The sequence below is a fragment of the Cupressus sempervirens genome, chromosome 6, assembly GCF_028749045.1.
Source record: "Cupressus sempervirens isolate cs-2001-9-10 chromosome 6, ASM2874904v1, whole genome shotgun sequence".
In the NCBI taxonomy this organism is placed as follows: domain Eukaryota; kingdom Viridiplantae; phylum Streptophyta; class Pinopsida; order Cupressales; family Cupressaceae; genus Cupressus; species Cupressus sempervirens.
Window position 1 is genome coordinate 177,898,799 of NC_143123.1, and position 26,349 is coordinate 177,925,147.

Here is a 26,349-nt window from a genome sequence, read left to right on the forward strand (position 1 = left end):
AAGCCGTGTTGAAGGATAGTAGACATTTTCTGCACCACCTGAGCTCTACCAACAATGGAAAGCAAATGAATTTCCCATTTTAAGCATTTTTTTTCAATTTTCTTAAAAAATCCAAGACCACATTTCCTGGGTAGAAGGTTTCACAACAAATGGTGTTGGGCGGATATTTTGCAACCAACGGTTTTCTGAAAATCCAGTGGCAAAATAGGATGACCAGCCATAGCATATGAGACAGTCTCTCCTACCTTAAAGGGAAGGCTCCCCCCCTTCTCATTGTTCCTTGGATCAACTCAAGGTAAGCAAGAAGTTAAGAGACTTTGAAAGGGGTATTATCAATATTCTTTTCTCTTAACTTCACGAAAGAAACCACTTACTTGCAAAGCAAGTAATGGGCAAGATGAAATCTCTAACTACACTTCTATCTAAAGCTGGAAACAGTGATACCGATAAACCAATAATAACTTAAAGGCTAGTTGAAAGCGTACCGGTTTGGCTCTAAGTCCGGTCTTAATCTATTCTACAAGAATAACCTTTACTTTTGGGGCTCAAAGACGTCCAGAAGTAAAGAATTCTAACTATTTTTGTGAATTAAGAAGGTAATACAAGCTACAATCAAAGCTCCTAGTCTACGTATTACCACAATCGCTTCCAATCAAAGCTTCGAGTCCGACTGTTTCTTAACTCTTTATGCTCAATTATTTAAACCAACAACAATAGCATGAATCAAAGAAGACAAGTGCAAATTACAGTCAAAGCTTCCAATTTGCACTAATCACAATTGTACTCAATCAAAGTTCAACTCCAATTGTTTCTTTGTATTCACTTTCCATCCATAATAGTACCACACAATCAAAGTTATGCTTGCACAATTTCTTTAGAGCTTTCTTGTAGACAATAAAAGATGATTTTTACAATGAAAGGGCACTCCTTTATATAGGCAAAGAAGTTGAGAAAAAAGTGGAGGAAAAAGTGGAAGCAACTTAGCCAACTTTGACCCGATCAAACTAAGTGAGGAAAATTATTGGATTGCATGTCATAAGGATATGTAATCAAATTACATGCAATTACACAATTTTATGGAATTCATTCTCTCCAACTACAAACATGAAAACTAAAGAAAGAAAAAGACGGAAGAAAGATGAAACAATCCTAGGGATTGTTTTGAAGAGCCTTGTACTTGAGGATGCAATCACGTATTGTAGGAAGATCTGAAATTTCCATTGTCTTCGATATGGCTTCAATTCTGACTGCATCGGCATATGCTGATTTCACAAACTTGAAATTTGGTGAAAGAAAATCCCATAGGTGTTTTACTACAGATTTGTATGTAGCAAACCTATTCATCGTGTGCGATCCAAATTCTTCAGAATCGAAATCACCATTTACTCTAATTGTATACTCTGAAGTCATCTCCTCTTCTATGACTAGATTATCATGTTCAGTAAGGGCATTACATCCCATTTGCTCCAAATTACACATGATCTCTGTTTCAATTGATTAACAGTCTTCTAAGGCTACCTACAACTTTATCAGAAGTTTTCCCAGTGTCTTCTCTTTATGACCCATGAGTTCTTGATATCTGTAGAACATTTTTGAAGATGGAACAACTTCACATGCAATTAGACCACCTAAATCAGCACTGGCCACTTGATTCCAATCACCTAGAATTTCTTTCAAGGTATCAACTTCTTGATTCAAAGAAGCAATCAGGTCATGTAACATTTCTTCAACACATCAGATACGTTGAAGAACTTTGACCACATCTTTGATGGCCCGATTTCCTTCAGAAACAACCTCTCCAAACCCAAGTCTTTGTTGCTTCAATTAAGCGCTTTTCCCAAGGTGTCTGAGATATGGCGATTGCATGTTGTGAAGACTGCTGACGAATGACCTCGTTGAGATGAGTGACTTCTTGCTTAAGCTGCTTCTTTTTCTCCCACATCCCACAACTCATGATTTCTTTTTGACACATTAGCAAGTGCATCTTGAGCATCCTGTAGACAACCCAGACGTGATTGTTTACCAAGTTGAATTTTGGTGAACTTGCAATTTGAACGGTTAAGTTCTTCAGCTGGTTTGTCTAACAAAGGTTCAGCGATCTCCGCATACTTGGTCTTTTCGGAATCCACCACAATCCTTGAAACAATCTTGTCTTTCAAAGATTTAGACTTATTTTTCTTAATAGGAAGATTGTCTGGAGGTACGACAACCTTTCTTCTTTTTATAGTGATTTTACCCAACCATGATATTCTGGATCGAGAATATTGCCATCATCTTTAACATTAAAATTGGGTGGGATTTCAATCATGTTAAGATTAATGATTTTTTGCAATGTGAGCCTGCAATAATCCATCTTCATGATATCCAGCTCTGTGTGCAAATCAATCCATATGTCCTCTCAATGAACATGAGTGAATGCTCTATTGATCTTTGAGTGTATTCCTCGGTAATCAAAATCAAACCTAGCTTTAAACTTCTTCAATGTGATTAGCTGAAGTTCTGCCTGCATATTTTTCGCCTTGTAGACTAAATTGATCATATACTGACCAATCACCAAGGGTTTGGCTGTAGTGATATCGAATCCTAGCCTGTGTTGACTATTCTGGTACATTTGTACCTCCATTAGCTATCTAGTTAACTCCATCAGAATGATTTTATCAATAGCATATCTTGGTAGAGTATATGGTTCTCCTTTGAAATAGCAATTCTCAAATAAGTGAAAGTTAGAAACTGCAAAAAGATAGCACCAAATTGATTTACCCTATTCCAAGCTTCATCTGATACTCTGTTGATTACCAATTGTTTATCAAATTGACACCTAAAATGTCCAAAAAATGCATCTTGAACTCTCCTATAGTGATACTTGCTTTGTGCTAATGTGATTTGATCATAATAGCTCCAAATTGGAACTTGAAGCCGATCCCCTTTAATTGAAAGTCCTGAGAAGGATCCCAAAGATGTAGCAATGTAAACTAGGTAAGAGTTCATGTAAAATGGTGTTGATGTCCCCACATTGAGCAATTGCTTGCATAGTGTTGTACTGATAAGCTCTCCCCAAAAGATGGGTTCATCATTGTCAAAGATTTGAAACATGAACTTATACATCCATGGTTAAAAGTCACTAGACTCTTTAAGACCACATATCCTACTAAGGAGAGTTATCAAATCTTTGCATTCTGGCTTAAAGTTAGATTTGTGAATGGTCTTGGGCCATCTTGAAAAATTATTTCTTTTGACTTCCAACCAATATGTATTTAAATACCTTTGATAATTTGCCTTCTCATCCCATAGCTCTAGAGATGTCTCTTTTGACAGATCTACACATTCAAAGCTCTAAGGAACTCGGAAGATCTGTTCAATAACTTTTGGATCCAAACTGATGATAACGTTACCATCTGCATCCTTGATTGTTTTGGACTTGGGACTAAAATGCTGAACACATCCTAAGATGAACTCTAGTTCCAAGGCAGCCATAGGGAAACTAGACACCAAATGAATGTTACTTCTCTTGATGTGTCGCATCTCTTTGTTTGAAAGAGTTTCAACCCTTTGTAAGAAATCAGTCATATCAACATGTCCAATCTCTGTGTCAGATACTTGACCCAGAAGAGATGAGACATGTGATGCAGTTGTGTGAGCTAACTCCTTGTCATACTAGTAGTTCATCTTTCCTTTGGACTCCATAGATGCAGGCATGTCTTGTGCTACAACATGAAAACTCCAAAGGGTGAATACATCATCGGAAGATATGGACTCCATAAAGATATTTGGCAAAGATGGATCTCTGAAGAACTGTGAGTCCGGAGTATTAATTAAATACTCATGGAGCTTATGCAACGACTTGAATGAGACATGAAAAGTACAAGCAGTGAGCAAAAATGAGACTTAGGAAGATGGAAAGCATGTGGGTAAGGATGAGCTTTATGTGAATGCTATAGGAATGTAAGCTAAATGCATGAAGTAACTTGCAAATAATAATTTTGGTATTTAAAGAGTGACCTTCTACCAAAGTCGGGTTCTCCAAATGCAATTACATGTAAAGTGATTTACATGTAATCATGACTTGATGTAAACATGTAATTAGGTTTGGAGGATGGAAACACATGTAAGTGGGTATGGAGGATGAGATTACATGTAAATGCGGATGAAGAATGAATTACATGTAAATGAAATGAATGTATTTGCATATGTTGGAAAAAGGATGCAAAGTGCTTTGGCATGTGTTGGTGGAATATGAAATGGTGTGATGCACTTGCATGAAAAGGTGGGAAACGGAATGATGAAGAATGCTCCTAGATTCTTAGGAAAGAACCTTAGCTTTTTGAAAGAAGGAAATCAAAACAGCAAGCAAATAACAAAAACAAAAAGATACCTTTGGTTTTTTACTCAAACATGACAAATGCCAAGTTGCTTTCCTATGCAAATTGGAAATTGGAATTTGGGGAAATTCCAAGCACTTGAAAATCAAAGTTTAGATCTTATTTAAAGAAGATTTGCAAAATACATGGCATATCTTTGGACAAACGTAAAAGGATGAACCAAAATATGCAATGAAATAGCAAAGGATTGAAAACTTCAACTTACTTGGTGATCAAAGAGCCAAATGTGGAAGATTAATAAATTTGAAAGATTGACTTTCCTCCAAATGTGAATCTTCAAACAACTCTCTTGACCTTTTCAACACTTGCAATCGATTCTCCAAATTTTGCCTTTGCTATCAACAAACAAAGTGGTCGGTCCTGCTGGTGACATTTGCATATCACCAAGCATCCGATGAAACCAAACAACTTCACATCTTGTCTTAACAATCCCTCTGTATTCAGCCTCTATGGAGGAGAGAGAAACTACCTGCTACTTCTTACTGGTCCATGTGACGGCACCGGATTCCAAACTGAACACATATCTGGAAGTTGACTATTTATCATCAACAGGGCCTGCCTAATCTGAATCTGTAAACCCACTGAGCCTAGGATTAGAACACCGAAAGTAAAGAAGTCCATAATCTATAGTTCCCTTCACATAATCAAGCACATGCTTTGCTGCCATCCAATGATCAGCCTTAGGAGTTGTCATAAAGCATGAGATGTAGCTTACTGTGAAGTTGATATCAGGCCTAGTAGCAGAGAGGTAGATGAGGTTGCCTTTATACAAGAGGAGAATCAAACTTGGTTGATAACTTGAGAGCTTTCTCCATGGGTGTAGATCTAGGCTTGCAATCTTGTATACGGAATTTGTCTAACAAAGCCCAGGCATATTTGAACTAAGAAATGAATATACCAGAAGGTTGCTGCCAAACCTCAACACCTAGGCAATAATGCATGAGCCCAAGGTCAATCATATCAAAAGACTGGCATAACTTAGTTTGATTCCCTAAATCAAAGATGTCGAACTAAGAGTGATGATCAAATCATCTACATAAATAACCAGAAGGATGATGCCACTATCAATAGTCTTGATATACAAATTTGAGTCTGAAGAACTCCTCTAGAAGCCTTGATCACTAAGGTACTTATCAATTTTCATGTACCATGCGTGAGGAGTTTGTTTCAAACCATAGAGAGCTTTCACTAATATGAGAACCTGATGTTCTTTACCAACAACCTTGAAACCAGGAGGTTGCGTCATGTAGACCTCTTCTTGTAGGTCACCATTCAAGAAAACACTCTTGGCATCCATTTGATGGACCTTCTAGCCAAACTATGGTGTCATGGCTAGGACTAATCTGATTGTGCTCATATTTGTAGTAGGAGAAAAGGTAACCTAATAATCAATACCTTAACGCTGACAAAATCACTCTGCAATTAAACAAGCTTTGTACTTATCCAAAGTACCATCAAATTTGTATTTGATTTTGTAAACCCATTTGTAGCCAATGGGTTTCATCCCTAGTGGAAGATCAAAAAGGACCCAAGTGTTATTCTTCAGCAGGCTCTAGTGTTCAGATGTCATGGCCTGTTCCCACTTTGGAATTTCTTTAGCCTCGGAATATGTTTGAGGCTCAAACACACTGTGTATATTAGCCATAAGAGCAAAATTTACTGACTCTATAGGTTTTCTCTTTTTCCAAGTAGTTCTCCCATCCACGAGCTCATCGTCTCGAAGATCAACAAGTGTCTTAGCCTACCACTTAGGCCAGAGAGGAGAATGATCAACATTAGTATCAGGAGATGGTCTATGATCAAGTTCCTCATTTGAAGAATCTAGATAAAACCCAAGTGAAGCATCTACAAATCTGGGTGATCCTGCAAGTGAAGTTGGTGGTGTCTATACAGGGATCACAGGTATAATTGGAGCAGCATGAACTATTGGAGCCTTCCCCATCAGGTGAACCTAGTGGAAACCTAACTCCCAAATCATAAGCCTTCATAGGCTGGTCTGTTGGATCAAGAACAAGAGAAAGAAGCATGAATGGTCCTCATTGCTCATCAAAGACTACATCACGACTATACAAGAGACGAGATGTCTCAGTGTCGATCAAGTGATAGGCTTTGTGAAGACTATTGTATCCAGCATGCATGAGTTTCTGACTCTTGGCATCTAACTTGGTGTGTGACGCATCAAGGATCCAAACAAAAGCAAGAAAGTCAAAAACCTTCAAGTGACTGATTTTGGGCTTGCAACCTGACCAAGCCTCTTCCAGAGTCTTACTATTGACCACTACTATGGGTGACCAGTTCAAAAGATAAACTGCAGCGTTAATTGCTTTTGCCCAAAACTTCTTCAAAACATGTTTGTGTTCGAGCATGATCGAACCATCTTGGTGATTGGTCGTTTCCAACATTCAACTACACTATTCTGTTGTGGTGTGTGGGGTGTGGTTAATTGGCATTTGATGTCATGAGTATCCAAGAAGCTAGAGAATTCATTAGAACAAAATTCCCCCCCATTGTCTAACCTAAGAGTAATAATAGATTTCCCATACTCTTTTCAACTAAAGGTTTGAACTTCCGATATACAGTAAATGCATTTGATTTCTTTTAAGAAAATATACCCACATTTTTCTACTAAAATCATCAAAAAACAACAAAAAATACCTGGACCCAAGAACAGAAGGAGTGGCCATAGGGCCGCAGATATTGGCATGAACAAGTTGAAGTACCTGAGAAGCTCGCCACGAATCACCACTGGTGAAAGGTGTGTGATGTTGCTTCCCAGCCTAGCATGCATCACAAACTCCAAGTTGTTGAGTCTAAATCTTTGGCAATCCGAGGACAAGCTCTTCCCGTGCAAGCTGAGACAGATAATACACATTTAAGTGCCCATACCGCTAATGCCAAAGTGTGCTGACAGAAGACCACTGAGCAGTCATGGTTAAGTCATGAGAATCACCAAAATCAGTAAGTCAGAAAAGACCATGATTCTCAAGACCCACTGCAACGATAGACCAAGTTGCCCTATCAGTGATGGTACACTGATGTAAACTAAAGGTGACATTCAACTGTGGAGAGTGTTGAAGCAAGTAATTGACTGAGAGTAGCTTTAGTTCCATCCCTAGAACGTAGTACACATCAAGGAAAATGAGATTCCTCCCAGCAAACTGAATCTGAATGGTGTCATTTCCAACAACAGTGTACTCTTCTCTGCCTCCAAAAATAACAGAATCTAAATAAGGCTAGTAGTCAGTAAACCAATCTCTGCGGTGGGTGAAATGACAAGAGGCACCTAAATCAATATAGCACATGGAAGGAATGGAATTTTCCAGTCAAGTAAGAGCCTACAACACAACGGTAAATTGTGAGCCTCTCATTAGGGAGGTCTTCAGTTCTAATCTACTCGCGTTTAACACATCACAACAGAATTTTCCAGTCACGAGCAGTGAAAAAAATAACCTTCGCTGTGTATGGCCGCGATTTTCATCAACAAAAACGTGAGTACTAATGATAGTAATTTTTAGACAAACCATATTTCGAAGCAAATATCTGAGGAAAATAATTTTGAAAATAGGGTTTGATAATTTTGGAAAAGAAATTATGATTTTCGAAAAAGTTTAAAATATTGGCTCTAATACCATATTACGAAGTAATTGGTAAAATACTTGTTTGATATTAACAATGATCAATAAATCAATATATACAAGAAGAATGAATGATCGTTTCCTAATAGAAACATTCTATTCTAGCTAATAGAAAACTAATAGTTATCTACAGGCTAACTAAATAGTAGAAACATTCTAATATTTACAATAGATAACCAATAACTAATAATAGAAGCTATCTATTACCGTAATAATTTTTGGGCATTTTTGGGCCAAAATGTGCCCTTGATTTGCTTTGGAAAGACTCGATTTGGCAATAAATACTTATGCCAAAGGCATGGAAATGCAAAGAAACCTCAAAACGCATCCATGTGAATAGATTTCATGCCTTAGAATGGAGAAATTTGGAGACCGTGAACATGAAACATTTTTGCTCTTGGAGGCAAAATTGTGGTTTCAAGATGCAAATTGCACTCTCTAGGCTCCATTACATGTTTTAAAATGCATGTAAATGGGAAGGAGGAAATCGCACTCTTGGGACCCCTTTGCATGTTTTAAAAATTGTGAAAACAATGTAAGAAGTACAAAATCACACTCTCCAAGGCCCTTTACATGTTTTAAAAACAACGCATTGACATGTTTTAAAGCCTTTTGATGCAAATTGCACTCTTGGAGGCCAAATGCATGTTAAAAAGACTTGACTTTTTCTTTTTAAGTATTTAAAAGGCCTTTCTAGTGCAAATCGCACTCTTGGAGGCTCTTTACATGTAAACATGTAATTGAGTTGGAAGTTGCATTCGCACAACTTAAGTGATGAATTAAGCACATGTAATTATGATAAATGACCCTTGCTAATACTTGACACTAAAGAAGAAATAAAAAAAGATAGGATACCAATTAGGGCATATTAAAAGGAGTTTATCTTCGAGATTTACAGGATAGAACTTGATGTTAAGACAGTGGTTGATCATATCATTAAAGAGAGAAATTATATTGAAATCCTTGCAATAAGTGTTTACTATCTTAGCACTACAACTGCTAGCAATGGACCACCACCACAGGAACAAGTCCAAAGGTCTCATAAAGATCAGACAGATTCCCTAACAAGCGCTAAGAGATGAATTTCGAGTCCAGAGGTCTCATAGTGATCAGACAGATTCCCTAGCAAAAGAAGTGATGCTAGATTACGTGACTGGAGACATCATGCAAAAATTAGCAGGTTGGGTAAGGAGTTTCTACCACCTTGAAGGACACATGGTGTCTCAATACTAAGTCACACATCAGCGTTTGGAGAAAGTCAAATCACACACAAGGATATAACACAACCTATCCCATAAACATGACCAATCCTTGAACAATCATCATTTCATAGTGAGTATCACATACATATAGTGAATCGCACTTTAGCCCTTGGGTATTCAGGAGCGACATATATAATAGATATCACAGTCTATATAGTGGAGAAGTCAGGAGAAAAGGAATAGGACAGAATACATGGACAAACATATAGACAAGATTATCGCAGTAAAGCCTCATTCGAGTTTCAACAATGAATCCTCCATGTCAATGTTTAAAGGCATCCAATCAAGGAAGCAATGGAAATGGAGCATGTAGAGAAAGGGATTTACAAAACATTGACAAGCACAAATCAATCTAAACCAACAAATGTTCACAGTTCGCAATTACAATGATGAAAAGGCCATACACATCCTTCTTGAGATAACTGGCATTCAAATAGGAAGGAAGGTCATCAATTTTAATGAGGAGTACTTTAGGTGGCTATCATAGTCAACGCAGATAAAAAGAATGTCATAGAAATATATTGGTGGGTGTTCTATTTAGTCATCGAATTCTATTACAATGTAGCTGTCAACTTGAATGCATCCAAGACTTTCATAAATGCTTGTTCATTTGGAAATGATATACAGAGTTTGGAAAAGCAATACAATGGACTGAATGTGCCATCCTTAATATTGTGAATGCACATGGAGAGCCTATATTAAAGAAATGATGGATACTATTCCTACACAAGAAATAAATGCAAATTGGAAACTATCATTTTATGTTGGTTTGTAACATACAAAATCACTGATGGATGTAATCTTGAAAGGTGTGGTCTATAATTATGCAACTCATTTGTTGTCACACAGAAACTACTACTTATTATTTATGCAACTCATTTGTTGTCACACGAGAACTATTATTTTTGTTGACTTGTTTTATGGACCTATCAATTGTAACTAACTTATAGTTGCCTTAATCGTCCCATGGAGTATCCCTCCATCCTATAATTGTGTGCACTTTATATGGAGTTTTCCTCCATTTTTTTCCATTTGTTCTACTTTGAAAGGATGATATTTATATGGAGTTTCAATCCATTTTATTCCACTTTGAAAGGATGATATTTATGGATTTTCCCTCCATTTGGTTCCACATTAAAGAATGATATTTATATGGAGTTTCCCTCCATTTTGTTCTTCATGAATAGGATGTTATTCATGGAGTTTTCATCTTTTTTCAGTTGATTTGACCGATCTTGAAAGCAATATGTTCTCTTTTGAAGGCAATATGTTGTTACTATTCATAATCCTTCAATTTGGTACCTAACGCTAAACATGTTTGGCAAACCCGGATCTTGAGTTGATCTGATGCTTGAGTCACATGTTCTACAAATTTATCTTGAAGACAAAAGACCTCCTGCTCACTTGAAGATATTCCAAATTTCTTCCTTATATCGAAGATCAATTTGCAGTTTTTTGTAAATTGGGTTTGATATCCTTTCTTTTAATCTCCCCAAGTAAGGATTAAAGGGGTGTGTTAGAATTAGTAATCTTTCCTTGGTTGTATTTATTTATTTAATTGGAATAAACCAAGGTATCCCTTATATAATTTTTGTCCTCTAGTACAAGACTGAGGACATGTCACTTGTTTTGCCTCTTGTCCATGCAGTGTGAGGACATGTCATTTTTGTAATTCCTTTATTAAGGAAAATAATTTACTCCTCAAGACGATTATAACAGTTAGCGCAACACCTAAATGTGGCATTTATTCACTTAAAAGTTACTAAATAACTCATTTCCTCATCTCTATATAAGAGATGCTCCTCTCTCATTCTCAACACACACTATGTAGTTCTTGTAATGAGCTTATGGATCAATCTATCTCTCTTTCATTCTAGGCATTTTCCTCATTCATATAATTCACATAAAAAAAAAAATTGGTTTTTTTCCCTTCAAAAAATCTCCTCTCCTTGTGTTGATCTTTGGAATACTCTTGTGAGCTTTTGGTTTTATGGTAACAGTCTTCTCACAAACTCTCTTGGATTCTTTCCTTCAATAGTTTTTCATTTGAAATATTTCTTTCAGTATTAACCAAATTGCATAAGCAACATTTTGACCACAATGAGGGAAAAAATTAGGGAGGTAACCATTACAATTTTAGTTTAATCCACTTTTAACAGCATGAAAATAATACTAGAGTAACACACAAGCATCTTAGAATACGCCATCTTCTTAACCATCAAGAAAAACATTTAAGTAATACCCACAAACATTTATGTCTTCTTTATTGGCAAGAGACACTGATAGAGACACTTTTTATGTTGTCATTGATGGCAACTACATTGTATTATCTTGGCCACCTATCAGATTTTAATGTTACCGAATATCACTTGATGAATTCAGCTAGTATGAGTATACTGGGCTAGTTTTTGGATCAGTATGAACAGATTCTGGAGAATATTTCACTACGCGGTTGAAGGATGATTATACAGGTTATTATGCATACATTCCTATGATCAGAGGTTTTGATGTTGAAGTTTGTAGAAGATGTAATGATCTAAGTATCAGGTTGACATAGCATTGTTTATGCAGAGACAGAGTTTTGTTGGATTAATCAGCAATCCTCTCAGGTCGATGATCCGATCATTTTGATAATTGATTATGGTTGAGTTGACCTTGCTATATCATATACACCTTTGGTTAGCTTAGCATAAAGATTTGAGCATTGGTTATGATTTGTTCTACATGTTATCCACCTCTTGGAGCCAACCTAAAGAAGTCTTGAGTTCGGGTATAAGAGATTGATTTTGTGATTGATTTGAAGAGTGCAGATGAGATGAGCGATCTTGATGTTGTGTTGTTGACATGCTGAATATGTGAAAAGGCAGATTTATATTGTCAGGTTGATCGGATTGCAATAACAGGGAACTATTCAGGCATAATGTGATGCCATTATTCAGTTCAGATTTTGGATTGTTGTCCATCTTGGGTTGTAGTGCTATCTTTGTAATCAGTTGGGTTGTAGCCTACTCATTTTTTGTTTGAGCAATGTGCTCTAGGCTATAAGCCTAAATGTTTATGCATTCACCCCTTTAGTACTAAAACCTTTAACAAGGTTAATTAATTCTGCAGTGTAATATTTGTGGGTCTCATCCCCACCATTGTTTTTCCTTTAACCGAGTTTCCACACAAAAAATCATGGTGTCATGAGTTCTTGGATGTATAATTTGTGGATTGGTGGTTTATTTCTGATTGCTATTGTTTTATGGTTAAGCAATCAGTTTAAAGTATTTGGAAAGTTCAAAACATTGATTCACCCCTGCCCCCCTCTCAGTGTTCCTCAATCCTAAAAAGTGGTATCAAAGTTTTGTGCCTCAATGAAAGTCTAACCACTTGAGGAAGGTCCTAAGGGGTGAGCTAGGCAGTAGTGTTCAGAAACAGCTCTTGATTGCACTAAAAGATGTTGACAAGTCAAATGCAGAGAACAGGGAATTAAAAGAAAAGCTTAAAGAAGCTAATGGCTTTATACAAACTCTCAAACCTCTGTTGAACAAATCCAAATCCAAATCCAAGAGAAAAGAACTTTTGATCAAATACAGGTAAATGGAAGCATTCACGAATCATCTGAATATTACGATAATAGATAGTTTCTATTTCTATTTAATGGTTATCTATTGTAATCTACTGTTAATATTAGAAAAATTACTTAGCTTTTAGTTAGTTGTTAGTTTTCAGTTAGCTAGAATAGAATGTTTCTATTCTTGATGATCGTTTTCCTAAGGAATCATCATTTATTCTTTTGTATATACCATATATTGATCTATTGATCTTTACTAATAACAAGCAAGTATTTTACCAATTACTTCCCGTAATATGGTATCAGAGTAAGGTTAAATTTCTCTCAAAAAAATTATAATATCTTTTCTGAAATTATTTACCTTAATTCTTTTCGAAATTAAGTTTTCACGATATCTTGTGGGCAGGAAAAGTCAATTATTATAGAACCCAAATAAGGTTTCTCAATGACATTTTTCTCTACAAATCTCGACCATTCTTGGTCTTTTTTGGTTTGCAACTTGTTCTTGGTTGCTAGGCACATTGGTTTAGCAACTCATGCCTGGAAATTGTGTATATTTTCTACCTAAAAAATGGCATGAGCTTTCTTCAAATCACGCTAGAAAAAAGGCGGCCATTTTCAGAATTTTTCCAATCGTCTGCACTTTCTTTGGCCTCAAATCTAGTTGGCTAGGGCTTCTCCTTCCTTTCCAATCTCTTCTAGGATTTTTCGAGCTCTGTTTCGACTAGTTTTCTACAAAATTTGCCATTTTTTTAAAGCTTCCTTGGAGCCGACTACATTTTTTTAAACCCTAAATTTTTGAAAAAAATGCAAACATAAATTTTACATTCTTGGTGGGTTTTTTGAGAGCTCAATTGGGTTGTCGTATGTTTTTTCTAACTGCCTCGATTTTCTAGCCAACAGATCCAAAATCCAACAGCATATTCCTTCTGGGGTTTTCGAGCTCACTTCTAGGTGCCTCTTCTATTTTCTAGGTCTTCCGACATTTTGCCTTCAAGTGTGTGCCTTCATAGATTTTCATGTTTTTCACTGAAAAATGCACCATGACATCACTAACAAATATTCTTCTCAAGGAAAATAAAAAATTCAATGGTCGGAATTATGACACGTGGAAGCAGTGAATGCTAACAATCTTTGAATATCGAAATACTGATCAGATTGTTTTGGGTATTACACAACGTCCAACTACAGCTGGTACTAATCAGGATACATATGATCAAAATAATTGGGAGGCGGTGATGCTTCTCAAATTATCCGTAGCTAATGATCAGCTCCCTCAAATTCCATTTGGCAAGACAGTTGCTGAGATATGGGAGCATTTCAAGAAACTTCATGAGACTTAAGACAAAAGTAGGGTCTTCTTCCTCAAGAACACTTTGTTTTCTATTGTCATGGATGGGCAGAAATTGCTCCAGGAATACCTAAATAGGATTCAGGAAATTTGTGATCTGTTGCTTTCCATTGGACGCAATATGGAGGAAGAGGACATTGTGGTAATAACCCTCAAAAGTTTACCCAAGTCCTACAAGCATTTTATCAAGACTCTCAACATCACTTTTGCTGGTGTTGATCTAAAGTTCACAGATCTTTGCACACTTTTGCTTCAGCAAGATCGGTGAAAACAACAGTTCGGCAACAATTCCAACTCCACCTCTACAGAGCAAGCCTTTGCTACTAAATCCTTTCAGAAGGATGAGGGCAAATCTCATTCACAACAATCTTCTCAACAGAAGTCCTCTGCTCCAACATTAGAAGGCTACATGAAAATGAACATTTAGTGTAACTACTGCCACAAGTATGGTCACATGAAGGTTGAATGTCAAAAATGCTTAGCTTCCCTATATAAGCAATCTGGTTCACAAACAAAAGTGAACAGTGCAAATCACACTGAGCAAACAAAATCCGCCTTTTATGCCTTCATGGCTAAAAGACCTACAGATCATGTCAAGTTGTCTGCTGATACATTGATGCAAGTGCCTCTTGTCATTTGACCCACCACAGAGACTAGTTCACTGACTACCATCCTTTTTCAAATTCAGTTATTTTTGGAGGGGAAGAGTACATTGTTGTCGGCAAAGGAAACATTTAGATTCAGTCTGTTGGGAGGAATCTCATTTTCCTCTAAGTGTACTACGTTCTAGGGATGGAACTAAATCTACTCTCAAACAGTCAGTTGCTAAGACACTCTCCACAGTTGGATGTCACCTTCACTTCACATCAGTGCACCATCACTAATAGGGAGACTCGGTCTATTGTTGCAGTTGGTCTTGAGGATCATGGTCTTTTCAAACTTGTTGATCGGGTGATTCTTGGAACTTAGCTATGGCTGCTTGGCGGTCTTTTGTAAGTTCATCAATGGTATGGGCACTTAAACATACATTATCTCTCTCAACTTGCTCGGGAAGACCATGTCCTCGGATTGCCAAAGATACAGACTCAACAGCTTGGAGTTTGTGATGCATGCCAGGTTGGGGAGCAACATGGCACACCTTTCAAAAGTGGCAATTCATGGCGGGCTTCTTAGGTACTTCAGCTTGTTCATGTCGATATCGATGGCCCTATGGCCACTCCTCTTCTTGGGTCCGGGTATTTTCTGTTATTTGTTGATGATTTGAAAAGAAAAATGTGGGTATATTTTCTTTATAAAAAAAATCAGAAGCATTTACTGTATTTCAAAAGTTTAAACCTCTAGGTGAAAAAGAGTCTAGGAAATCTATTATTGCTCTTAGGTCAAATAATGGGGGGAATTTTGTTCTAATGAATTCTCTAGCTTTTGTGATACTCATGGCATCAAGCGCCAGTTGACCACACCCCACACACTAGAGCAGAACAATGTAGTTGAACATCGAAACAAAACAATCACTGAGATGGCTTGATCCATGCTCAACCACAGAAATGTTCCGAAGAAGTTTTGGGCTGAAGCAATTAACATTACAGTTTACCTTTTGAACCGGTCACCCACTGTGGCGGTCAAAGGTAATACTCTAGAAGAGGCTTGGTCAAGTCGCAAGTCCAAAATCAATCACTTGAAGGTTTTTGGCTTGCTTGCCTATATTTGGATCTCTGATGCGTCAAGCCCCAAGTTGGATGCCAAGAGTCAGAAACTCATGCTTGCTAGATACAATAGTCTTCACAAAGCCTACTGCTTGATTGACACTAAGACATCTCATCTCCTATACACTTGTGATGTTGCCTTTGATGAGCAACGAGGACCATTCATGCTTATTTCTCCTATTCTTGATCTAGCAGATCAGCCTATGAAAGCTCATGATTTGGGAGTTCAATTTCCATTAGGTGCACCTGATGGGAAGTCTCCAGCAGCTCCAGTTATACCAATGATTCGTGTACAGGCACCTTTGGCTTCTCCTACAAGATCACCCAGATTTGTATATGCCTCACCTGATTTTGATCCCGATTCTTCTAATGAGGAAACTGCTCATAAAGCACCTCCTCGTACTACTATTGGTCCTTCTCCTCTCCGACCTAAGTGGTGGGCTAAGACACTTGTTGATCTTCGAGATGATGAGCTCATCGATGGGAGAACTACTCAAAAAAAGAGCAAACCTACAGAGATAGTTTTTTTTGCTCTCATGGCCAACATTCACAATGTGTTTGAACCTCTTGTTAATCTTCAAGATGATGAGCTTATCGATGGGAGAACTACTCAAAAAAAGAGCAAACCTATAGAGATAGTTTATTTTGCTCTCATGGCCAACATTCACAGTGTGTTTGAACCTCTTGTTGATCTTCGAGATGATGAGCTCATTGATGGGAGAACTACTCAAAAAAAGAGCAAACCTACAAAGATAGTTTATTTTGCTCTCATGGCCAACATTCACAGTGTGTTTGAACCTCAGACATACTCCTAGGCTAAAGGAATTCCAGAGTGGGAACAAGCCATAAAGGGTGAACACCAGAGCCTGTTGAAGAATAGTTTATCTTGCTCTCATGGCCAACATTCACAGTGTGTTTGAACCTCTTGTTGATCTTCGAGATGATGAGCTCATTGATGGGAGAACTACTCAAAAAAAGAGCAAACCTACAAAGATAGTTTATTTTGCTCTCATGGCCAACATTCACAGTGTGTTTGAACCTCAGACATACTCCTAGGCTAAAGGAATTCCAGAGTGGGAACAAGCCATAAAGGGTGAACACCAGAGCCTGTTGAAGAATAGTTTATCTTGCTCTCATGGCCAACATTCACAGTGTGTTTGAACCTCAGACATACTCCTAGGCTAAAGGAATTCCAGAGTGGGAACAAGCCATAAAGGGTGAACACCAGAGCCTGTTGAAGAATAACAAAGGAATTCCAAAGTGGGAACAAGCCATGAAGTTTGAACACCAAAGCCTATTGAAAAATAACACCTGGATCCTTTCTAATCTTCCACCAGGGAAGAAGCTCAATGGCTACAAATGGGTCTACAAAATAAAATACAAGTTTGATGGTACTTTGGATAAGTACAAAGCTCGTTTAGTTGCAAAGGGTTTTTCTTAGCGTCAAGGCATTGATTATGAAGAGACCTTTGCTCCTACAGAAAATATGAGCACTATAAAATTAGTCCTAGCCATGACAGTGCAATTTGGATGCAAGGTCCATCAGATCGACGTCAAGAGTGCTTTCTTGAATGATGACCTACAAGAAGAGGTCTTCATGACACAGCCTCCTGGTTTTAAGGTTGTTGGTAAAGAACACCAGGTTCTTAGACTGGTGAAATCTCTCCATGGTTTGAAGTAGGCCCCTAGGGCATGATATATGAAAATTGATAAGTACCTCAGTGATCAAGGCTTCTAGAGGAGTTCTTTGGACTCAAATTTGTACATCAAGACTACTGACAGTGACATCATCCTTCTGGTCATTTACGTGGATGATTTGATCATCACTGACAATTTGACATCTTTGACTCAAGGAATCAAACAGAGTTTATGTCAGTCTTTTGATATGACTGGCCTTGGGGTCATGCATTATTGTCTAGGTGTTGAGGTTTGGCAGCAATCTTTTGGTGTATTCCTTTCTCGGTCCAAATATGTTAGGGCTCTATTAGACAAGTTTCGTATGCAAGATTACAAGCCTCCATCTACACCCATAGAGAAAAGTCTGAAGTTATCAGCCTAGTGTGATTGCCCTTCAATTGATGATACTACATACAGGCAACTAGTAGGTAGCCTCATCTACCTCTCTGCTACTAGACTTGATATCAACTTCACATTTAGCTACATCTCACATTTTATAACAGCTCCCAAAGTTGATCATTGGATGGCAACAGTGTGTGCTTTGTTATGTGAAGGGCACTACAGATTATGGACTTCTTTACTCTCTGAGGTCTAATCCTAAACTTAGTGGGTTCACAGATTCAGATTGGGCAGGTTCTATTGACAATCAAAAGTCAACTTTTGGATATGTGGTCTGTTTGGGATCCGGTGTCGTCACATGGACCAGTAAGAAGTAGCAAGCAATTTCTCTCTATTCTACAGAGACTGAATACAAAGCGACAGTTAGCAAGTTGTCAAATTGTTTAGCTTCGTCGGATACTTGGGGATATGCAGATGTCACCAGCAAGCGTGACAACTTTGTTTGTTGATAACGAACGCATTATCAAGTTAGCACAAAATCTAGTCTTCCATGAACGAACCAAGCATGTGGATATTCACTGTCACTACAAACAGCAACCGGTTGAAGATGGGACAATAGGCTTGTAGTATGTTCCTATAGAAAATCAGACTACAGACATTATCACTAACCCTCTTGGTCCAGATAAGTTTGTCAAATTCAGAGGACAGCTTGGTGTAGTGGATAGATAGTTTCTATTTCTATTTAATGGTTATCAATTGTATCTATTGTTAATATTAGAATCTTTCTAATATTTAATTAGTTGTTAGTTATATGTTAGCTAGAAAACATGTTTCTATTCTTGATGATCATTTCCTAAGGAAACATCATTTATTATTTTGCATATATTGTTCTAGTGATCTATGTTAATAACAAGCAAGTATTTGATCAATTACTTCCGTAATACTAAAGAGAAATCTAATCAATATGAGCAACTTGTGAAGGGACAAGGCAGTTTGAAGCATGAAATGGAGATCATGATCCTAATGCTATCCAAGGAAATTTAAAAAAAGAAAAGGAACAAAGAAAATCTTGAAAGACCCTTGAAGGAGAAATTTGATGAATGTCATAAGCTAAACTTTCAGATCATCAGATGCAACTTGATTTAGATGAGACTAAGCATAATGAGCAAGGACTTGAGAGAGAAAATGAGATATTAAGAAGTGAGCTTATTGCAACTAATGCACTCAAAGAAAAATTCAAATCCAGTTCAGAGAAACTTGATGAGCAATTGGAAAGACAAAGACCAGTTGTAGATACAAATGGACTGGGGTATGAAAAGGGAGAATGTTCCAAATCTGTTGAGGAGAATGGAAATCAGAATGAGCAATCTAAGGAGATACCTAGAAGTCAATCCAATGGGCAAAGATTCACAAGATGTTTTTGTTACAACAAGATGTCACAAAGAAAAATCAATGCAGAAACAATACTAATGTACCACCATTTTCTAGTTATTGTTGTACATGTTGGAATCATGGACACAAATTAGATGAATGCAGAGTCACGAAGAATAAACCTATGAGCAGACAAAATACTATTATTTCAAATGCAACTTTTGTCATATAGCAAAAGAATGCATGTTGAGATCCAACCAAGCTAATTAGAAGTATGGAAATCTAAATGTCATATGTTACAAATGTAATAATTCTAGTCATATAGCTAGAAACTGTATATATAATAATATGGGAGGAAGAAGAAATAGATTGGTAAGAAGAAATAATGTAAGAACTAACAAGAAGGGTAAAGTAATTAATGTTGATGGAGTTAGAAAGGAAATGAGCAAGACTTGGGTAAGGAAAGAATAGATTAATTCTACTAGACATATTGCACCAGCTTTTGGTGTGGAAATCTCTTCATCTAACTAGTTAGGTGATGGACCTAAGGGGAAGTTTTCAAAGACAAACCTTACCTAACCCATGAAATTCGCAAGATCGGGGGAAGCAATCGATAACACAAAAAGAGAACTAAATCTGGAATCTATCTTGAGAATATTATTGGATCGCATGTTAATTTTGAGGATCGTGGACAAGATTCATATTATGAGTGAAGCGACTTAATGAGCAAAGGTTCAAAGCATTTATTGCTAAGTTAATTATTTGATGGAATAAAAGGGCATTTTATGTCATCATTTGATACCCTACTATTGAGTGAATATGCTTTCAAAAGATTAGAAGAAGAATTAAGCTAAGATTGTGAGCATTGTAGAGAATTTTCGTGCAAAAGTTAATGTCATCGTGAAAGGTATATATCAATTCATATCTTGTTAATTTGATTGATGAAAATGGATACACGAATGGTTATAAATGTTAAGGAAAGGACAAGGTATGAATTCAAGAAACATCCACAAAGATCTACCGAGGATGGCCCTAATGGAGCATTTTCACATGTTCCTTACAAAGTTTTACACATTGAAGATTTTAGGGCGTAAATTCATTGCAAGTTGGAAGAATTAGGAGATATTGAAATCTATAAGCAATATAAGACTCTTTGTGATAATGGGAAATTCAAAGATGAAATCAAGAAATTGGAGGATATTAAGCTTGCACAAATTCTAAAGTTCCATATCTTTGAAGAAACAAAGTGGATAAGAATCGTTCAAAGTAGAATGCATGATCAATTCTTCCGGTTGGGAGACAAGCTACATCCAACTCTAAATGTTTCTTAAGCAGACATAAACATTTGTGGGTATTACTTTAATATTTTTCTTCACGAGTATGAAACAGGCTAATTATAAAATGCTTGTGTGTGTTACTCTAGTACTAAACCTTGCAAATTACTAAAGAAGTCTTGGGGGTAATGACAGGATTCAATGCAATGGGCGAATTGCATGTGCTGAGGAACTACAAAGAAGGATTTAGTAACACAGCTTACTAAATCCAATTAGGGAAGTGACCATCACAATTTTAGTTCAAGCCAATTTTAACAGCATGAAAAAAGTTTACCAAAGAAGTCTTGGGGGCAATGACAGGATTCAATGCAATGGGCGAAGTGCATGTGCTGAGGAACAACAAAGAAAGATTTAGTAACACAGATTACTAAATCCAATTAGGGAAGTGACCATCACAATTTAAGTTCAAGCCAATTTTAACAGCATGAAAAAAGTACTACAGTAACACACACAAGCATTTTATAATTAGAATTTTTCTTACTCGTGAAGAAAAATATTAAAGTAATGCCCACAAACGTTTATGTCTGCTTAAGGAACATTTAGAGTTAGATGTAAACTAGAACCATAATCAAACTTAGATTTTTCCAGCATATAACAAAGTGATTAAAAGAAAAAATTAAGAATCAATTAATATTCAAGTTTCAGGGAAAAGCCCGGCTCACCTGTCTTCAAAAGGCGGTCCAAAAACAGCATTCCCACTGCATTAAAGACTTTGACAACCGAGTCCTTATCCTTGCCTTGGCAGAATTTGGTTGCCAGTAGTAGTCCAGTTAGGCGTTGTTCATCCCTTTCACCTCTTAGAAGCTTTAAGCACTCCTCCAACCCATTGCCTGAACCCTGCAAAGTACACAGTGCTCACCGTATTTTTTTTTAATGTTCTACATTGCTAAACCATCAAAGTTTTGCAATTAGAAAAACTGTCTTCTCATGGCTCCACATTTGAGAACAAGTGGAAGGAGAAATTATCGAGCAAACTTGAAAAGAAAGGGAAAAATCTACTTACCATAGCGTTCTAACCAGATACCGAGATTCAACTTCGTCTTTGATCTTCTGTAGCGTTTGATGTGGTTTGCTGAATCAAAATATAGTAATTGCTCTGCATGTACATGTGTCTATATGATATTATGATCACACTGGTTTTTAACTCTCCGTGTCGGTGTACGAGCGCACTTCTGGAGTCTTTTGAGAAGTTTGTAGGTCCAATAACAAGGTTATTTGAAGGCTGTTTTTTTAAAATACTTTTTTAAAATTTGGGTGTTCTTTTTGGTTTTTAAAAATACTTTTTTAAAATTTGGGTGTTCTTTTTGGTTTCTTGTTATCTTGGAGATGCACCATTTAATTAAACATTGATGTGAAAACTTATCTCATATGGTTTATGAGTTTATGAATGCTACTAGTAGCCAATCCATTCAAAAGTACATAAAAAAATTTAAAATAAAAAAATAAAAAATATCATTATTATTTTGACCTTTTTTCTTTTTCTTTTTTCAATTTTTTTAGTTTAATTTCAATTACTTCAGTTCAACAGTTGTTGTTATCTCTCTTTCTTCAAACAAATTACTTAAAGAACATACATTTAAGATCTCAATGTAAATAGTCTAAATATTCATATAAGTCTAATTTTCCATGATTTAGGGACATTTCATTTCTACTAATTCCAAAGTACAATAGCAACATATTATATATGTCCACTCGTCTTTAGGCATTATCCACCTCCAATTTCACAAACAAATAAGTTGGTGTGAACTAGTTCATAGTTGAATCATAAATATGTTTCTTTACATTTAGTTTTTGTCTTGTATAGTTTGTTTATGCATGTTTATATATGAATGATTGAAATGTTTGATATAGTATTTTCTTTTATTCCTATTTGTTTTCTCCACGTGCTTTTTTTGTTTTGAATTTTGTTTTTTATCATATTTATTGAGTGTCTAATTGTTATTTGGAAACACTTTATGTTGATATTCAACTTATTCATCCACTCAATATTTTGTATGATCCATATGTTGTTCTTTCTAACTAGCTTTTCTTATGCTACCAATTTGGGCCAACAAGATGGTTGCACGTCTCTAGCCTCTTCAAAAAACTTAGCAAATGGGCCAATGTTAATGTCTCTACAAGAAAAAGGAACAATATGAAATTATTTTAATGTTGCTTATGACTCAATGCTTTTGAAATCTTCATATATGTCTGCATATCATGTTGATGCATTATCACCCCCAAACTTCACACACATATAGCACCATTGTTACAACTATGAAACTAAATATAGTTTTCTTAGTTTTTGAATCCCAAAGTCCATCCCTTTTGCATTCATTTTGCAGTGAGTATAAGGATTTTCATCCACCTTGTATCTTTTTTGTTTTACACATCTTCCAACTAAACTTGTTCTAAAAATCAAGGCCAAGACATTTGTAATCATTAATCACTTGCAAAGGGTTGTATTTGAAGAAAAAATCCATATAAGCCTTCTTTCTCTTCAAAGTAAAGATTGTAACCTTAGTTTATAAAGTATTCGTCTACATCCCAACCTCTTCGCAAAATAGTTCAATAGCTTTCAAGTGTTTCCTTCAATAATGCGTAGCTTATGTCATTAAACTAAGATCATCAACATATAGCAATAGTTGTATTACATACCTAGTCAAGTGAACACTCTTCACAACCAGTTTTTTATATATGTTCCTCTAGTTTTTCAATGTGCAACCAAAATAGTATGGGACATAATGAGAAACCTTGATTTACCCCAATGTCACTCCCAAGGCATTTCATTAATATTTCCTTGATTATAATTTTGGCCCTGACTTGGATGCGTAACCTATAGAAATTTGTTCTTTGCTTTTCTAGAACACCTAACTCTTGGATATTATACTCCATAGTTTTCTTCTAGGGGTAGTGTCAAAATATTTTTGAGGGCGATGAAGCAACAAAAGACATCTCTTGCTTGTTTCTCCAAAAAAACTCAATGAAGTGTCTAATGGTAATGCAACTTGACAAATTGTAGAGAATTTTAACCTTAATTTTTCTTCCTTTTTCAGTCTATTTCCCTCCTTTTATTCCAAATATTTATTCATTACTTTATCATGCTTCTAAAGAGATTTTCTAAGAAAGAATTGACCATTGTAGTGTATTAATATTCAAAAGTATAGGGTTAGACTCCTAGGCTCCCCCAATCAATATTGACTATTGTTAATCAAGGAGACTTCAAGATTTTAAGATCAAGACATGGATGATGAAAAGTTGAGAAAGAGGTAGTTTAGAAATTTATTGTGTTGGACTTAACTAGTCACAATAGCATGATTGATCAGTGAAGTGATTATGGCTAAGTTGTAGCATCACAAGGACTTAAGCATTGAGTAAGCATTATAGTGTTATCATTAATTAGCAACTGGTTAAGAAGAGACTAAAGTGATGTAAAGAAATGCAACCACCGATAGATTGGTGGTATGGTCATGACAAGAGAAAGGATATAGTCAATCCTATCATAGGCAAATAGAAAATTAAAAGTTAGATGGTCACAGCTGAGCTACCACTTATGTGACAAGACTATGAGAGTCTGAGAGCGATGTAACATGCATGGAGAGAGAAGTAATGGACACAATGGAAGAAAGAAAGGGGACAAGTTTAGATGTAGACTTATAGATGGACAGACAAGCCTATGTGAATAGGAACCTATGTATAGGTAGTTATGAGTATTTTGTAACCATGCTCACTTGTGTATTTCAAATTTTCATGGACGATTTGAGCGAGATAATATTAGGGTTTTGATACCCAATTTGGTCGAGTGGATTTAAGGACACTCAAACTTCATTTTGAAGTTGTTGTGTACTTGTCACTATTAGCTTTATGATCAAAGATCTATGGGAGGTAGACAATAACTGAAAGAATAGAGAGCCAACAACAGACCAATGCTCAAGCACATGGAAGAGGAAGTGAACAATGATTGCTCATTGAATAAAACCCTAACTAAGGAAGGAGATCAGAGAATCCTCATAAAGTATCAAAGTGGATCTATAAGGAAATTTTGTGCTACATTTTTAGTTCTAATATGTAGTTTACTTTCTTACAATTGCAACTATTGTAAGCATGTAACAAGATGGACTTGTAATAAGTCTTTGAAATCCTCTAACAAGGTATCTCTTAGAAAGGGATCAAAATCCTTTAACGAGGTAGCCTTAACAAGTTATTGTAATACTAATAGATTATGCTCATTCCTAATTGGATGAGTTCTTAGAAGGAACAGATGTAAGCCTTTAGTAGGGCACTCTTTTACTTGCAAGGAAAGACTAGTAGGTATATTACTCTCATTGTGGTTTTCATCCTCGCATTGGGGGTTTCCACGAAAAAATGTATGTGTCACTGATGTATGTTTTTCAATGTGATCTTTTATTATTAGCTTTATTACCCTTATAATATTTATAAATTATTCTAATATAAGCTAATAAAACCATATATATTATATGTTTTATTAAGCATGTTCTGTTTAAAATAATAATATAATAACTATTACATTTTTCCTAATTTATTAATGGAAGGATCCTCTTGGGAGAACATTGCAGATTCAAGAATCCTATCATTCAATACATACTCTAGGTTCCTACTATCCATGAATTTATTTTTATCAATAGTTGCAATATAATTCTCCAACTGTTTACATTAATTTCCCATTTTTCAATAGAAAATTGAATCTTTAACATACATTAGTCAAATTGTCTTAATATAAGGATTGCATTACAACAATCTTCCTTGTTCAACATATTAATATTGAGTACGAATTTATTAGAGTTACCAAATTTACTATTATTGCTATTGTTGATCAATATATTTGCAATGGTATGATGATGGTCAAATAGGACAGAGGGATTTACTTTGAATTCACAACCTCCCTCTTCATTTTGGAAACTAAAAAGGTTTGTACTCACATAGAATCTATCATGTATGTTGTACATTCTTTAAGGTCTTACTAGTAATTGTACTAAGTAAACAAAATGTTACTATGGATATCTCTTTTCCCTTACACAAAACCAAAAAGACTAAGCTTTGGCTTTATCCTAGACCAAAAGAAGAGGTCATTGTCTTTCCATTGCATTTTATTGCTTCCTTTTTTATCTTCTTGGTGGTCTACCATATTAAAATCCCTACCTTGAATCTAATGACTATTGAGAAAACATGTGTGTCAACCTTACAATACTTTCTAGATAGTTGCAAAAGTAGTTGGTAATTTTTCCACATGTGAGTGCCTTGGAAAGGTAAAATGAGTTGTCAAAAGATGCCCTATTCATAGTATAATATAAGAGGGTCATTTTTATACGTTATATGACACTTGTCATGACATTTGTGGGGTTCAAAAATAGGGGATAATCTCTATTGATTTGATAATACATTATCCATGGCTTATGGTGTGGGGTTCTCTCTCATAAGGGTTTCCCCATGATAAATCATTGTGTTATGTGTTCATTATTGTTTCATTTGTGCACTTGTTTATATCTTGAAATATTTGTAATAGTTAATTTTTTATTTGCATAATCATCCTCTCAAGATTAGCATAGGAAGTTATTTTGCTCACATTTGCTTCCTTTCAAGGGCATCTTTAAAACTATGCAACAATTTCCATAACTTTGTTCTTTCTCTATAATAACTAGGAACATATATGGAACAAAGTCCAACTTAGATATCCTTATCCTTCTCAATAATTTGTTGGGAAACTTTTTTATAAGATGAGGCACCACGTTCCTGTTGGAATTA

At 36.0% G+C, this 26,349-nt stretch overlaps 1 protein-coding gene across 1 annotated transcript in view; it reads right to left on the minus strand.

Annotated features, from left to right (window-relative positions):
- Positions 1-21,723, minus strand: part of LOC149551825 (neurochondrin family protein) — a 255,668-nt gene extending 233,945 nt beyond the window's left edge. The window contains exons 1-2 of the mRNA XM_089787327.1: positions 21,611-21,723; positions 21,270-21,444 (exon numbers count right to left, since the gene is read on the minus strand). Of these exons, the coding sequence (XP_089643453.1) occupies positions 21,270-21,444; positions 21,611-21,613 (178 nt within the window). The 5' untranslated portion in view covers positions 21,614-21,723. The remainder of the gene's footprint in view (positions 1-21,269; positions 21,445-21,610) is intronic.
- Between the last annotated feature and the right edge of the window lie 4,626 nt (positions 21,724-26,349).